This window comes from Eschrichtius robustus, chromosome 5 (assembly GCF_028021215.1).
Source record: "Eschrichtius robustus isolate mEscRob2 chromosome 5, mEscRob2.pri, whole genome shotgun sequence".
Taxonomy (NCBI): domain Eukaryota; kingdom Metazoa; phylum Chordata; class Mammalia; order Artiodactyla; family Eschrichtiidae; genus Eschrichtius; species Eschrichtius robustus.
This window is the reverse complement of record NC_090828.1, coordinates 13,729,274-13,745,514: the sequence shown is the minus strand read 5'-3', so window position 1 is coordinate 13,745,514 and position 16,241 is coordinate 13,729,274. Positions and strand designations below refer to the sequence as shown.

Sequence of the window (16,241 nt, the reverse complement as noted above, 5' to 3'; positions counted from 1 at the left end):
TTATGAGTTGTTTGATATTTACAGACTTTGAAGACTTTAAAAAAAAATCACATCTGGACCACCATTCCAGAGGTTTTCTATGGTGTTTCTGTTTCTGTCTTGGAGTCAGACAAACCTGGTTTTGAATTTTGGTATTAACTGTGAGATCTCAATTAAGTGATTTAATATCTATTTCTTTATCTGTCTAAATAATACCACCTTCATTAGGATCGATTCCTATAAAGCACCTAACAGAGGGTAAGTAATTAACAAATACTTGTTTTTAAAAAATCGGTTTTCTCAGCAAGTTTGACTCAATCTATAAATCTCATTCATGACAGTTGATAATAACAACTTGTTTTTCTTGATTTATTCAAGTATAGTTTTGGAGAGCTATCTTAGCTCTGATGATCACAGCATTCTGTTTTAATCAAATTCCTCTGAATTTATTTGTTAGGTTTCTTGTAGCTGGTGGTAGGTAGATGAGGATTAGGGTTGGACTACATGACCCTTAAGAATCCTTGTAAGTCTGTGATTTCTCCAATTCTGAGAAAGCCAGCGCATTTTACAGACACATAAACATTTCTCCTACATAGTTAGGCATTTTGGAAATGTTACGCATAGAAAATTATTCTCCATTCTTTGTTCCAGCCCACACACTCACTCTAAGAAGATCATTAAGATCTATTATAATTATGACTACAATTCCTCTTTGTCCAAAAACTAAGCTGAAATGACCTGTTGCAAATTCAAAGTCACAGGCTACAACTCTGCTTGTTTTAGTAAGGCAATGGTTCCATTTTCCCCCTAAAAACTACCTATCTCCCAACACTGATTTCAAATTACCCACTTCTTATCCCCTTGAGAAAGGGAGACTGCCACAGTCTGCTTCAAAGATGAAGGCTGACTATCCAGCAAACATTTGCTGAGCTGGTTAATTTTTCCAAACAGCAATGCCCCGGTTCACGTTTTATTCGTTTATTATGTTTGCTTGTTCAGCTTTTATCTTGCCATCTCTGCCTGTTATATGTTTAGACACACAAAAAAAATTGAGCCAACTCAACTTAGTCGAAGGCTTTTAAATCATTAAGATAGTGTTGCCCAAACTGTATTGTGTCCATGGGGCTTGCTAATTAAAATGCAGGTACCTGGGTCCCACGGGGGATTCACTGAATCAGAATGTCTAGAGGGGGCCTTGAAATGCATCATTCCACTGGAGTGACAGTGTGACTCTGTCCTTGTCATGCTGTCTGCCTATGAAATGAAAGCATTAGGGTCCCAGCTTCACACAGGGAACTCTAGTAACTGAGGTGACCCTCCAGCTTTCCCGTAAGTAGGCACATCCTTTTAAAAGAGCAGGGAGCGTATCAACTCCAGCATGGGGTTTTATTGATAGTGGAAACTCAATATATATGTGTTGAATGAATGAATCTTCTATATTCTTTCTTTTCCTTTAGAAATAACTAAACAAGACACCTTAAAAGTTCTAAAAATCTAAATACTTTCGAAAAGATTGGGCAACTATAAAGTGTACCCTAAAATACTCTAAACAAAACATATCATTTTCCCCCTTTTCCCTTCCTCTTTAGAGGATCATCAGAATCAATTCAAATCATGTTACCTACCTCAAATAGCAATTTAGGTTTGGCAATGTAATTTGTCCATCTCTTAAAAAGGCTGATTATTAGATTCTGGCTACAGAGTAATAAGCAGGTAATAGATTGCTTTTTAGATGCAAAATTATTTTTCTTTCTGGCTATAGAGGTTATTTAATTACATGACTACTTTCTTGCCAGAAATATTTATGTAACCACAAAAGGTGTTCTTTTTGGCCCTTAGTCACCAATGGGACTAATTCTGTATTTGTAAAATGATGGTGGTGATTTTCATATTAATGCCATTCTTTACAAAGTTTAGAAGTAATTACGGCTATTTTATAAATGTTAAAAAATGCAGCATCACGAAGTTAAGTGAATTCAGATAAATTATGTATTGAAAGAGTGGCTGAATAATTTATTGTCCACATTGAGGCACTTCAGAATGAAAGGAGATGCTATTAGCCAGGCCAACAGGTAGAATATGAAACTTCCTGCAAATCAGGACATTGGTCACCCAATAAATACATCGATATTTTAGAAAAAAGGAAAAGGCACTGAAAATATTTTTTAATTTAACTTGACCACATTATATATTCCTTTAAAATGCAATCATTAATTTCTGTATTATAAAAATAAGCTGAACAGTTAATGATCTTTTAAAACTTATACTATACTCTTGGGAGAGAAATGAAAATGAGTTTGGACAAAATAAATGATGTAACTATAGATCTGATTCAGTTTCAGAAATCATGGTACAATCTTATTTAATAGATTTTTGAGTCTGGTTTTTTAAAATATTACTTGATATTAGATAGTGTTACTATGTATATAAATATGCATGTACCATGTAAAACAGAATGTCACATCAAATGCCAACCATAAGTGTAAATCATTTTTAAACTATTTTGTCTGAGTTATAGAGTGGCCGAAATTGCTACCTTTGTTGATTTTAAATTGAAAGTGAATCAAGGTATTTGGTTTGTCTTTTCAAAATGCATTGCACTAAGGCAACTGAACAAACTTTAAAATTAGACTTTCATAAATCACACCTGTGCCCAATCTGGGGAACCTACACTCTAATTTCCCAGCTAGATGTCACAAGTATTTTGTCAGGACATAAATAATGGATGGTACTAAAAAAAAAACCTTGATAATATTATGATCTACTTGTTCTTTTCATGTAAGTCATAAAATCTGGGCTGTAATTCAATGAAACTGAAATTTTAGGTTCAAACTTATGATGGTTGTTTTTTAAATTTTTATACTCCAGGGTCTCCGACTTATATTTCTATATTTATACACTTACCACCAAACCTTGTAGGATGATTTTTATTGTGGAGAAGATTAGAGGAAGCCAATTTAGAATGGGAACCGTTTTACATGTTTGGAAACAAGACTATTATTCTAGGGATTTGAGAGACTAGAAAATAAATTTCTTCGAGGTGGTTAATGTGAAACACAAAAATATTTTGTTTTCATTGTTTTCAACAGTGTTTTCCATACACATTTTATCCTAATGCCACTAAAGAGTAAATGCATTTGAATTTACCTTAATCAACATTTGTATGTTTATTATCTTTACTGTCATACATTTAGTGTTAAAAAAAATAGGGTGATCCATTTTGTTTTGACTATGATAGAAAAAAATCATTACATCTAAGACTAAACTATATACAGGACAACAGATTTTGATATCATTTTTCCATTAAATTCTTGAAGTTGCAAAATAAATACGGCTTTACTTATAAATTTACTTTTAAAAAGTACACACAAAGTGAAAAGTCCCTTAACTTCCAGCAAGACCTTCACTAGTGAATTAAGAGCCTCCTTCTTCAAAACAAAAACAAAAATCTTTCATTTGCACTAATTTTATTAAGAAAGGATTAAGATTTTTTTTTTTAATTTGGAGAAATTTTTATAGTTGTATTTTCCCTAATATCTTCCAGTAACTGAAATTGTGCATGTATCCCTGATGTCACAGCAGAGGGGTTACTTCTAGATTGAAAAAAACTATATGTTTATCGTGCTCTGGTCTAAAGTTAACAAATGTATTAGAATCACTCACTTGCTGCCCAATGATTCAGAATCAGAAAACGGCATTCATTTTTACTTAATTTATTTATACATACAAAAAAAAAAAACAACCCACCTCAGAATCATTTACTGAAAGACTCATTCTTATTTCTGGGTAAGATGGACTGCACCTTATTCTACATATGAGATTCAAACAATTTGTATAAAGTACAAAGGCATTTTGTTTAAAAGAATGGTTTCTTTATCAATGTACACAACTTGCAGTCCAAAATTAAACATAAAGCATATAAAATTATTTCAACCATAGAACAAATGAAATTCCCTGTGTTTTCTTCAGAAAAGAAACATTTCATTCTTTTTAGATATGTTTCATTCAGTTAACGAAATGGGGCAGCATGAAATACATTTGAAATCATGGCCAGCCTTCCTCTCCTCGTCATTTTCTTTGAAATGCCTAGGACCCACGTTGCTTAAAATCTCTTTTACTTCTCGACATGATGCAGCTTCTACCTTGACTATTTATAATTTTCTCTCGAATTAATTGAATGCCACTTGTCTGGGTCCAAATGGTAGATGAGGACGAAGAAATTCATTTTCATTATTACACTCACTTGGTCACATATTGTTTTTCATAGTTACAAAATTTTGCTTCTTAATAAATTAAGCAATATTTCGGTACACTATTTAACAGTCTCCTGAGCTATTTTTAACTTGAGAATGCATAGGTTATTCTGCCTGAAGAGTTCCAATAGTTTTACTGGGTTTACCCTTAAAGCACTTTCTAGGGAAGAGGGACAACAATATACTAGCACCTTCTTCGATAAGATAACACATCTTGCATCTCTTCAGTGTTCAACCCACTGTAATCGGGTTGTGATCAAAGCTTCTGAAACTGCTCTGTTAAAGAACCACCAATGACTCTGAATTACCCAATCTTGACACATTTTGGCATTTTACGCCATTGGCTCACTCTCGCTATTGACAGTTTGTTGATTCTGAGAAATCAGTCTCTCCTTGATTTCTTCCTACCTCCCGGTCCACTCCATCTCCACCTCCTGTGTTGGGCCCTCTTTGCCAGCCCCTTATGTGGGAGCGTCACTCAGAGACCTGCCTCGTGGCATTCCTGGGCAAGCTCTTCCAGGCCCAAAGCTTCAACTTTCAAATCCAGAGCCAGCACCTACTCCTTCCTTCTACGTTGAGACCTATGTATGTACCTTCTTCTTGGAGATCTCTCTCTGCATGTCGGCCGGAGAGAATTACCTGACTTGCTTCGTCCATCCCTGCTTGAGCAATCTGTACTTTCTTCTGGGTACCTTACTTAAATTACTGGCACAACTATCTGGCTAATAGCCCAAGCCAGAAACGTGGGAGTCATTGCCAATATAGTCCTCTCCTTCACTTTCTTTTCCGTCACCAACTCCTGTCAATTCTGTCTCCTTGACAGCTCTTTACTGTCACCACAACCATGCTGCCATACGTTACCACAGATCTTTAACCCAGTTGGGCTATTAAAATAAATAGTCTCCTATCTGTCCAACTTCCCTTCAGTGTTACTCATGCCCACAAGCCAACCAATCCATTCTCTGGTCTGCCTTTAGTTGTTTTTTTCTAACATGTGAACCTGACCTTGTTTCTCTATTTTACAGTAATACTCCAAGGGTTCTTGTTAGTTGTTTTGCAAAACTCTGATCACAGGTCTGTGATTTCCCGCCTGGTGCTGAGCTCCTTGACTATGTTACATCCAGGTGGTATCAGGAGTTAGTAAGTGATAAATGTTGGTGAATAATAAATCCAGTCCAATCTTTCATGCAGTGGGCAAGGCCCTTTATTTCATACACTTTGTATGTGATCCACAGTAACAATATAAATCAGCAAGAGAGGAACTTTCTATATAAAGAATTCAACCGTTTGTAAAGATAATCAACTCCACCCAGCTAGACTGGGAGTAGCAGTTTCTGTGTGTATCTAAAAGGGCAGCTTGTTTAAGTCACTGAATTTGCATTTACCTCTAGGACACGAGAAAACATAATCTGGTAATTGGACAGGGGATTGAGAGGAGAAATTGAAGGGCTGAAAATGATGTTACTTTGAGCTTTATGATTATTATTATTTACTTCCAACTTTGAAATTAACCTTGTTTATACTTACAATTTGCTGCATGAAGATAAATCTATAGAACTCCCATCACTGGGTGTATCTGGGATTGTGTCTTAATATTGTAAGAGGTTTACTCTGGGAAAAGGTAGACACTTTTGACACTAATGATAAGAATTAAGAATGGATGTGCCCATAAAAAGAAAGAAACAATTAATTTCCTCTTTCAGAGGCTTTAATATTCCCTTTCTCTTCCTCACCATCTGCCTTAATGAAATACATGTCAAAGTTCACCCAAGAGCTGATTCTGTTTGACTTGAGCTGTATTGTGCCCCTAGTTCCTGATGATTTCCTTCCATCAGATTTACAATACATTGGCATTTCTGAAATATATTTCTCAAGATACTTGGGGGGAAATAGAATTTCTCCACGGTAAAATAAACTTGGGAAATAATTCATGCCATATTCCCTTCTAAGGCAGCCTCAATAGATGTTAGCTAAAGAATCTCTGTGTGTGTGTGTGTGTGTGTGTGTGTGTGTGTGCATGTGTGACCTGTGAACGTCCTGCAGCTTTCTGCAGAACACTCTGTGCCTCTATGAAATTGGTGTCCTGCTCTGATCTCAACCATTTTTTCTCCTGGTTTTTAGTGTGCACTTTCTATGGAAGCCTAGAGATTTCAACAACATTTATCCTGTCTTCTTTGAATCTGGTTTGTTTTCCCTATTCAGTCTTGGGTCCTGCTTTCATTATTGTTTTAAAATTTTTATTGGGGTATAGTTGATGTACAATAATGTATTACTTTCAGGTGTACAGCAAAGTGAATCAGTTGTACATATACATATAGCCACTCTTTTTTAGATTCTTTTCCCATATAAGCCATTACAGAGTATTGAGTAGAGTTCCCTGTGCTATACAACAGGTCCTTATTAGTTATCTATTTTATATTTTTCCTGGAGAATTCAACTATTTCTGGTCTGGAAACCCTGCTTAAATGCGAACTTGTCCTTGCCTCAGTAACTTAGTACTTTTGGGATGAGGACAGTACCTAATCATTCTGTGCATGTGTGTGTATACAGACATATTCAGATACAGATGTATATATAGATATTTTGCTTCCATTCTATTAATGTTTCCACAACTCTAAGTCCTCAAGTGTCTTGTGCCTTGACCAAAGTGAGACTTGGATTCTTGAATTCATGTCTTACTCCTCACTTCTTCATTATTCTACTCCTGCTGCAGGTTGGTTTCTAGAAATTACAGAGGGCTTTGTTGGCAGAGTAACTTGCTACCTTAGTACTTAGTATCTCTCTCAGCCATTCAGGTGAAGTGGTCCCTAGACCCTTGCTCTCTGTTGGGCCACTGTATTATTCTCAGTTCTCTGCTCTCTCATCTTCTTTGTTAAGAGAGACCAAACCGAGAGCTTAGTGTTAATTGGTGTTTTGTGTATATTAAAATGAAAACTTTGCTACAGAAGTTTTGCTTAAGAAGTCTGCACCCTATTCATAGATCCCTTTAGTTGCTCCCCTGACCCCCAGTGGGAGGAAGTGGTGCTTGTTTTATCACAGAAGTGTTTCATATTTTTTATGGTTATAGATGTTGATTTTAAGTCATTTATGAGGATCAGATAAAGACATGGCTCCCCAGTTGTTATTTTCCAAGTGTTTTCATGCCATTGCTATATTTATTTTTAGAAACACAGCATTGGCACTATTAATATCCTCACTTAAAGATGGAGAAATTGAGGCAAAAAGGTTAAATGCTTGTCAAAATGAAGGATATATTCCCTTGTGAACAGTGGAAATATCTCCATTAGGTCAGGCTATTAAGTGCATGGTTTAAAGGCATTTTTCAAAGGGTCAGAGGTAGCAAAGTTGGTAAGAGCACGGAGCATGGGGTTAGAGAGATCAGGGCCTTAATTCTGGTTCTGTATGTATTTGAGCAAATATTTAATTGTTCTGGACCTGCTTCGTAGGCTGTAAAATGAGGTAGTAATACTTCTAACACAGGATGTTCAAAATATATATATAGAATGTGGCTGAACTCTGACTTGTGTTAGTTTACCATAACTGTGAAGTGCTTTAGTGGATATTAAATACACCTATACTCTTATTTTTAAAAGGAAAGAATGCCTACTGCCTTTCTGAAGAGGCTCAGAGCTGTCAAAGTAGAGTGTAGAGGGAGAATCCAAAATTAGTATTGAACTCCATGTGTTTAAATGAGATTCATGCCAGTTCGTTGCCTAGCAACCCGGGTATTTGTCCTTGCCGCCCTGTGGGGAGCCGCAGGGCAATTTAGCACAGGGCAGACTAAAAAGATTGCTTAGTGCAATGCAGCAGCCACTGTAAGGGAAACGTGTTTCTACGCAACCCTACAAATAATCAATGAATTCATTTCAGTGCTGGCTTACTCTGGTTTCAAAACTCCAGCCAATGTTTCTCAAAGTGTGGTTCACTAACTACATGCATCAGGGTTACACAGCTACAGTGGGGTGGTTAGGGAGAAGACTGAGACAAGTGTTCCTTCCAGAGGGCAGCTCTAGCAAAGCACACATGGGCAGTCGACATCATGCTTAAGAGGCCAGGGGCCAGATGGCAGGGGTTGGAATGCCGGACCTGTCTATTCCCAGCTGTATGAGGCTGGACACGTTCCTTAATTTTTCTGTGAAAGTTTCATCATCGTTAAAAGGTAATGATGATGATAATGACGAAACGTACGTTTGTAACTACTGCAAGCAAAGGGCTGAGAAGCGTATCTGGCACAGAGTTAAGGAGTCAATAAAGATCAGCGGCTATTAGCTATTGAGGTCAAGACTTTTTGCCAGCATAATTCTCTGGGGTCATTTCTCAGTCTTAACCCAGCTCTCTGGTGACCCCTTTCTTTCTATCTACTGTCTCCAGGCTCGACTATTCATGTTCCATTATCATCATGTAATGTTTGTCTTCTTTCTATCCTAAGGCACAAGTTTCACTTTATCTCCATCCTTAAAAACAAGTACAACTATGGGAATTTCCACAGGGTTTTCACGGCTAGTGATCCAGAAAAATTAGCAGGGAATAAAAGAGTTTCTTCCCAGGCTTTCTCCACTTTCTTTTTTTTTTTTTTTCTACTTTAGATCCACACAGTTGGGAAAAATATGGTAAGAAGATTCATTCATGTTGCCAAGTCAGAGGCTCTGCCCTGAGATTTGGAATCTAAAAGTTTGGCAGTTACCTGGCATCTAAGGTAAAAGGCATTCCACCTGACTTCTCCTTAGAGAAGTTCTTAAGAGAATCAGGAAGCAGAGGGTGGAAGTGAGTAAAGGAGGAATAATCCCAGCTGCAAGTAGTTGAAAGGAAATTAATATAGGAACAAAGGTGAAGGTGAAAATTCCTCCCCAGGAGAAATAGCAAGACAAAGGCATATTTTGTGGCCAACCTGTTCTCAGCTGAAGTGGACATTCTTAGAGAACTACAGAAATAAAGGGATCGATTTGGCCATTTAAAGTCATGGTGCAGAAGCTCATGAAAGTACAAACAAAACTAAAGGCCTCTAAGAACTCTAGAATATCCTTGGAAGTCTCCAGGGTTGTACTGACCTAGTTTTCAGGCCATCCTTTGCCCAGGGAAAGGAGCTAAACTTGACACCTTGGTTGGATCCAGAGAATGGGGTGTGGTTTCTGATTAGGTCCTGGGATTTGGTCTTTGAGTTGATTGGTCCTACCCCGAAGGCTTACCAGGCAATAAAATGAGCAGTGTTAAGAGGCAAAAAAGCTGAAGTAGGCTGGCAACCAAATCCAAGGCCTCGAAAGCCTCAGGTACTAGAGACCCACAGGGGAGAGCTAAGAAACCCTGGTTCGTGTGAGAGCAATTTTCCACAGCCTAAAGGAGAGAGACTGCAGAAAATCTGGAACACACAAATAGTCTATATACCCAAAAAGAGGTGCAAGGACCAAGAAAGGAAAGTCCCTAAAATCATGGAAATGTTTATAAGTCTATTCAAATTATACTATATTACAAATGATTAAGAATGGATTATGTCAGAGGAACCTAATTGGCTTCTATGATGCACAGAGAAGCCCAGCAGATAGAATCATAAAGCAAAACACATATGGGATTTTGATCGCTCCATATGATATTTTCATTATCAAACTAAAATAATAATAATAATAATAATAATAAAAGAATCTGATGAAGTCTCTAAGGTGACTACCTAATGACTTGAAGAATAAAGTTGGATTTTAACTTTTGGAGACAATTTTAGGAAATAGATTTGAGTTGCTTCCAATTCTGGCAGCATTTTTAGATATATTCTAAGTAATTTTTTTTCAAAATACTTTTTAGTTACAGAAATTTGTTTGTAACATCACAACATACAGAATATATACATTGAAAATCAACTTCGACCTCCTTCCTATAATCCCAAACTTGTGAGGCAACCAATGTTATGAGTTTAATGTGCATTTTTTAATACTTTTTCTAGGCTTATATAACATATTTACATATTCACATATTTTTTTAAACTCTCCAATGATATACTGTGTATTCTGCAACTTACTTTCTTCTCTTAACAGCGTATCATGGGCATTCCAGTTAATACACTTAAATGTATGTAATTTTTATCGGTTAGTTATTATTATAAAATATAGATGTGCCAAAATATATTCAACCCCACCCTTATCAACTGATATTACAAATTGTCTGGTGCTGCAATACTCATGCTTGTAATTGTATTTTTATGCTCTAGTGTTTGTTTTTCTAATATTCATGTTGCATACTTATATGTATGACTTTAAAAAGATACATTTGAATATCTCAAAAGGCTATAGACATGTGAGAATTACAAACACTGCGCTATAGTGTTTATTTCCCTATATTCTTACTCTCACTAAATGATATTCAACTTAAATTTTTCTTTATTCAGATATTATACATCATTTTTGTTTTAATTTGTATTTTTACGATTACAAGTGTAGCTGGGCAATTTTTTTTTGAGTTTTTTTAAAAATTAATTAATTTATTTTTGGCTGCGTTGGGTCTTCGTTGCTGCGTGTGGGCTTTCTCTAGTTGCAGAAAGGGGGGGCTACTCTGCATTGCAGTGCACGGGCTTCTCATTGCGGTGGCTTCTCTTGTTGCGGAGCACGGGCTCTAGGCATGAGAGCTTCAGTAGCTGTGGCACACGGGCTTCAGTAGTTGCAGCACGTGGGCTCAGTAGTTGTGGCTCGCGGGCTCTAGAGCACAGGCTCAGTAGTTGCGGCGCACAGGCTCCATGGCATGTGGGATCTTCCCGGACCAGCGCTCGACCCCTGTCCCCTGCATTGGCAGGCGGATTCTTAACCACTGCGCCACCAGGGAAGCCCCGTAGCTGGGCAATTTTGTACACCTCTTGGCCAACTTAGTCTGGAACTCCTGCTCTTTTTGAACTTCCTGCTCCTATCTTTTTGCTCATATTTTCTTGGGTTATTTACTTTTTTCTTATTAACTTGTAGACTTTTGAGTATTAGGAATGTGTGTGGGGCGGTGTGGCAAAAGAACATGAGTTGCAAATGAGTTCACTAAGTATTTTCTTTTGGCTTGATTTACGGTTCCATTCATCATAAAAATTTAAGACTTTTGTTAAATGTGTTCATTTTTCCATAACGTTCCACTAAAAAATGTTTTCCTATGCTTTTATAACTTTCGTTTCTAAAATTAAGATTTTAAAAATTCATCTGGAATTAATTTTTACATGTACTCTGAGATACAACTCTAACTTTATTTTTGTCCAAAATGGATAGCCAAGTGGTATTTGTTGAATTGTCTACCCTTCCCCAGAGAATTTGAAGTGCCATATTTACCATTTACTAAGTAACCATATGCACTTGGAACTGTTTCTAGATACTCTGTTTCATTTCACTGGCTTATTTTTTTTAATTTCAGAAGACAGGAAAAGATGGAGTATGTCTCTATTTTTTAGAGCTAACTTTCCTCTAATACCAAAGGAAAAAAGAAAACTAGAGCCAAATTTCACTCATGAATATAAATGCAAAAATTTGAAAAAAATTAGCAATTCTGATGTAGTAAAATATTAAGGTAATAGTACAACTTGAACAAGAAAGTTTATACCAGAAACACAAGTATGCATTCATAGGACAGCAACCTATTAATTTTATTACAGTGATAAATTCAAGAAAAAAGCTATTATGTCAATAGGCTGAATATGAATTTCACAACATAGGGTAGCCAGTCTTTATAAGCACTGTGGAGACCAAGAAAGGCCCTTCTAAAACATGATAAAGACCAAGAAAGACCCTTCTTAGACAGTTCTTTTGTACTTGAAACTGTCATAAAACACCAAATCAAGAATAAGACAGTATGCCTGATGTTACCATTATTATTCAATGTTGTTTTAGAGTTATTAGATAATAAAATAAGATAAAAATCAAAGAAACAATATACTTATTAGAAAAAAGAAATATAAAAATTTTTTGCAGATGATGTGACTACACACCTAAAAATTAAAAAAAAACAAACTATTAGGATCAGAGAGTTTAGTAAGCTAGTTATCCATATTTGAAAATCAATAGCTTTTAAACAATATCAGCAATGAACAGTAAGGAAAGGAAATGGGTTTTAAAAACTCTACTCATGCTTGCAACAAAACTATAAAATACATAGAAATAAACTTAACAACAAAGTTAAAGATCTTTATGAAGAAAGTGCAATATTTTAGTAAAGAACACATAAAAAGACCTAGTTAAATATTCCCTGTTAGGAATTCAATATCATAAACATTTCAAATCTTACCTAAGTCAACACATATTTCCTGCAGGACTTTTGCAGACCTGGTCTCAATGATTCTGATTTGCTTGTGTAGAAAATGATTTACCAACTCTTTTTTTTTTTTTTCTTTTTTTAAACAGTGATGCCCTACTAGATATTAAGACTTCCTCTAAGGCGACTGTAAACAAAATATTATGGTACTGACGTAACATTTTTATCAGTAAATGTGAAAACAGTATACTCAGATATCCTGATGTTATCTGAATTTGCACTTTTTTCTTTTTTTAACCTTCTTAGGAGGTGGTGTAATTCAATGTGAACTTTGAGAAAATAAGTATGAAATGATAGAATTGGGAAAAAAAAGGCAAATCTATGGCAAAGATGATCTGGATTGAATAGTCCAAAATAAAATATGTATGATTAATCAGATTAGGATCAGTATGTACACTAATAAGGCTAGCTTCTACTCGTACAAGTATGTTTAAGAGCTGAGAAAGGGTTTCGCTATTTTATGTAGCTTCATTTAAATCCTAATTGGGATACACTACTTTCTCAGGATTAAAGACTGCATTTAGATCCCACTACTTTCAGTCTGACCTGTGCTGGGCTAAATGGTATCATTGCATGTTCTCTAAAGGAAGGACTGACTTCGTTTATTCATTCAATGGACATCCGCTAAGTAGCTGTTAAGTGTGGGCCTAATCCCTGCCCCAAAGCCACCTGCAGTCTGGTTAGAAGAAGTAGCAGTTTTATAGGCCTCTCCTACACCAACTAAATGCAAGTAGATGCTACACCAACAGGCTTTTATCAGTCCCTTTAAGCTGTCCACATGGTTTTCCCATTAACTATTTCTATAGTTAATACTTGAAAGAAATATCTCTCTCAAAATAGAAACTCTGTTATCCAAAATTCTCACATACTATGGCCTTTCCTACAACTCAATCTAAACAAGGAAAATAAAATTAAATCTTTTTGTTAAGAATACTCAAATAAGGATTAATCTCCAAAATATACAAGCAGCTCATGCAGCTCAATATCAAAAAAACAAACAACCTAATCCAAAAATGGGCAGAAGACCTAAATAGACATTTCTCCAAAGAAGATATACAGATTGCCAACAAACACATGAAAGGATGCTCAACATCACTAATCATTAGAGAAATGCAAATCAAAGCTACAATGAGGTATCACCTCACATCAGTCAGAATGGCCATCATCAAAAAATCTACAAATAATAAATGCTGGAGAGGGTGTGGAGAAAAAGGAACTCTCTTGCACTGTTGGTGGGAATGTAAGTTAATATAGCCACTATGGAGAACAGTATGGAGGTTCCTTAAAATCTAAAACTAGAATTACCATATGACCCAGCAATCCCACTACTGGGCATATACCCTGAGAAAACCATAATTCAAAAATAGTCATGTACTGCAATGTTCATTGCAGCACTATTTACAATAGCCAGGACATGGAAGCAACCTAAGTATCCATCGACAGATGAGTGGATAAAGAAGATGTGGCACATATATACAATGGAGTATTACTCAGCCATAAAAAGAAACGAAATTGAGTTATTTGTAGTGAGGTGGATGGACCTAGATTCTGTCATATGGAGTGAAGTAAGTCAGGAAGAGAAAAACAAATACTGTATGCTAACACATATATATGGGACCTAAAAAAAAAATGGTTCTCATGAACCTAGGGCCAGGACAGGAATAAAGACGCAGACGTAGAGAATGGACTTGAGGACACGGGGAGGGGGAAGGGTAAGCTGGGACGAAGTGAGAGAGTAGCATTGACATATATACACTATCAAATATAAAATAAATAGCTAGTGGGAAGCAGCTGCATAGCACAGGGAGATCAACTCGGTGCTTTGTGACCACCTAGAGGGGTGGGATAGGGAGGGTGGGAGGGAGACACAAGAGGGAGGGGATATGGGGATATATGTATACATATAGCTGATTCACTTTATTATACAGCAGAAACTAACACAACATTGTAAAGCAATGATACTCCAAAAAAGATGTTAAAAAAAAAAAAAGAACTACATGGGGGGAAGCAAAGCTTTATAAAATAAAGGATTGGAAGCATTGCATTTACCTCTCTCACCAGTAAATTTTCTGCTTTGTGCTCTGCATCTTCGGGTACTGTTGAGTACAACGTTCGTATGTCCCAAGAAACTGTGGCGGTCTGAGAGGAACAAGGAAAGGAAATTAAGCCTTCCAACTTAAAGCACTGAGCAGACCACTATACCAAAGGCACAATAAAGAAGTGTATGAGATCTTAGCATTTAAGGATAAGAGAAGACAGAGAAACTTCCATAGTTCTTACCAATTTAATCTCTAGGAGGGAAGATTCAAACCTCTTTGGATTACCACCACTGGCATTACAGTTAGTCCCCCCTGCTCCATGGTTTCAGTTACACATGGTTAACCAGGGTCGAAAAATATTAAGTGGAAACTTCCAGAAATAAACAATTCATAAGTTTGAAATTGTGTGCTGTTCTGAGTAGCATGATGATATCTCGAGCCGTCACAATCTGTCGTCTGTCCCCACCATGCCATCTCATCGACATCTTCAGGGCTCCATGATCCAGGATGACCCTCCTTCTGAAGTATTGTCAGAAAGCTAATAAATAGTAGCCTAACACTATGTCACTACATCGTTCAACTCACTTCATCTCATCACCTAGGCGTTTATCATCTCACATCATCACAGGAAGAAAGGTGAGTACAGTATAATAAGATATTGTGATACAGAAAGAGACCACATTCACGTCATTTTTATTACAGTATATTGTTATAATTGTTCTATTTTATTATTAGTTATCATTGTTAATCTTTTACTCTGCCTAATTTATAAATTAAACTTTATCATATGTATGTGCGTATAAGAAAAAACAGTATGTATAGATAGAGTTTGGTACTATCTGAAGTTTCAGGCATCCACTGGGGATCTTGGAATGTATCCCCAGTGTATAAGGGAGGATTACAATACGGTATTGCAATTACTGTTTTATCTGTGAAGCTCATAATTTTAAGCTGTTTCCTTCCCTGCAGAACACAAAAATTTGGGCATCTGTATATTTTGACTAGTTTATTTATATTGGTATCTTTTTTGTTCTTAATGCTATTGATAAAATAATTTGAAATGAAACCTACTAAATCTGCATTATTTTAATCCTACTGTAAATAATCTCTTGAATATCCACAGGGTAAATTTAGCCCCTTTCAGAAGCCGTGTGTGTGTGTGTGTGTGTGTGTGTGTGTAGCCACAATTACGGTGGGAGAGAAGAAAGGGTATTCAGTAAATCTGGACCTTGAAGAAAGTAAGTCATGTTTTTAGTGTCTTTATTTTCACTGAAATAAATAAAACATTTTCAACTTCAATGCTAAACAAACAATTTTTTATTAAATGAATATACATTTACTAAAAATATGAAGAATCTCTTAATAGAAGACATTTAAAACAGAATTCATAGATTGTTTCCCCTGTATATATCTTATGGGATGCCATAAAATGGTAGCTTTCCATTACCAGACACCAGCTTCCTTTAGTCTGTACTCCTTGGCGATTACAAGGATGCTGGGATGATAGGTCTGTTAACATACATGGTACCGACAGTTGGGATCTTTTATTTTGTACATCCCCAAACCCACAAATGATTCATCAGCCTTTCTAAAGCACAAAATAAGGTTCATTTGAACTGTTCTAGATGAAGGGCATTTTTTTCTAGACCGATTATTAAAACAGATGAGAGTCTTAAAACCCATCCTTACTTTTGGGAAGGAGAGGGGT

General features: G+C 36.2%; 1 protein-coding gene across 13 annotated transcripts in view; it reads right to left on the bottom strand.

Moving 5' to 3' along the window:
- Nucleotides 1-16,241, bottom strand: part of DOCK10 (dedicator of cytokinesis 10) — a 279,437-nt gene that overhangs the window by 124,808 nt on the left and 138,388 nt on the right. For 12 of the 13 annotated variants that reach the window (XM_068544330.1, XM_068544331.1, XM_068544335.1 and 9 more), the window contains exon 3: nt 14,544-14,633. In XM_068544330.1, coding sequence (XP_068400431.1) covers nt 14,544-14,633 — 90 coding nt within the window. The remainder of the gene's footprint in view (nt 1-14,543; nt 14,634-16,241) is intronic. The other variant, XM_068544325.1, reaches the window with a different exon arrangement.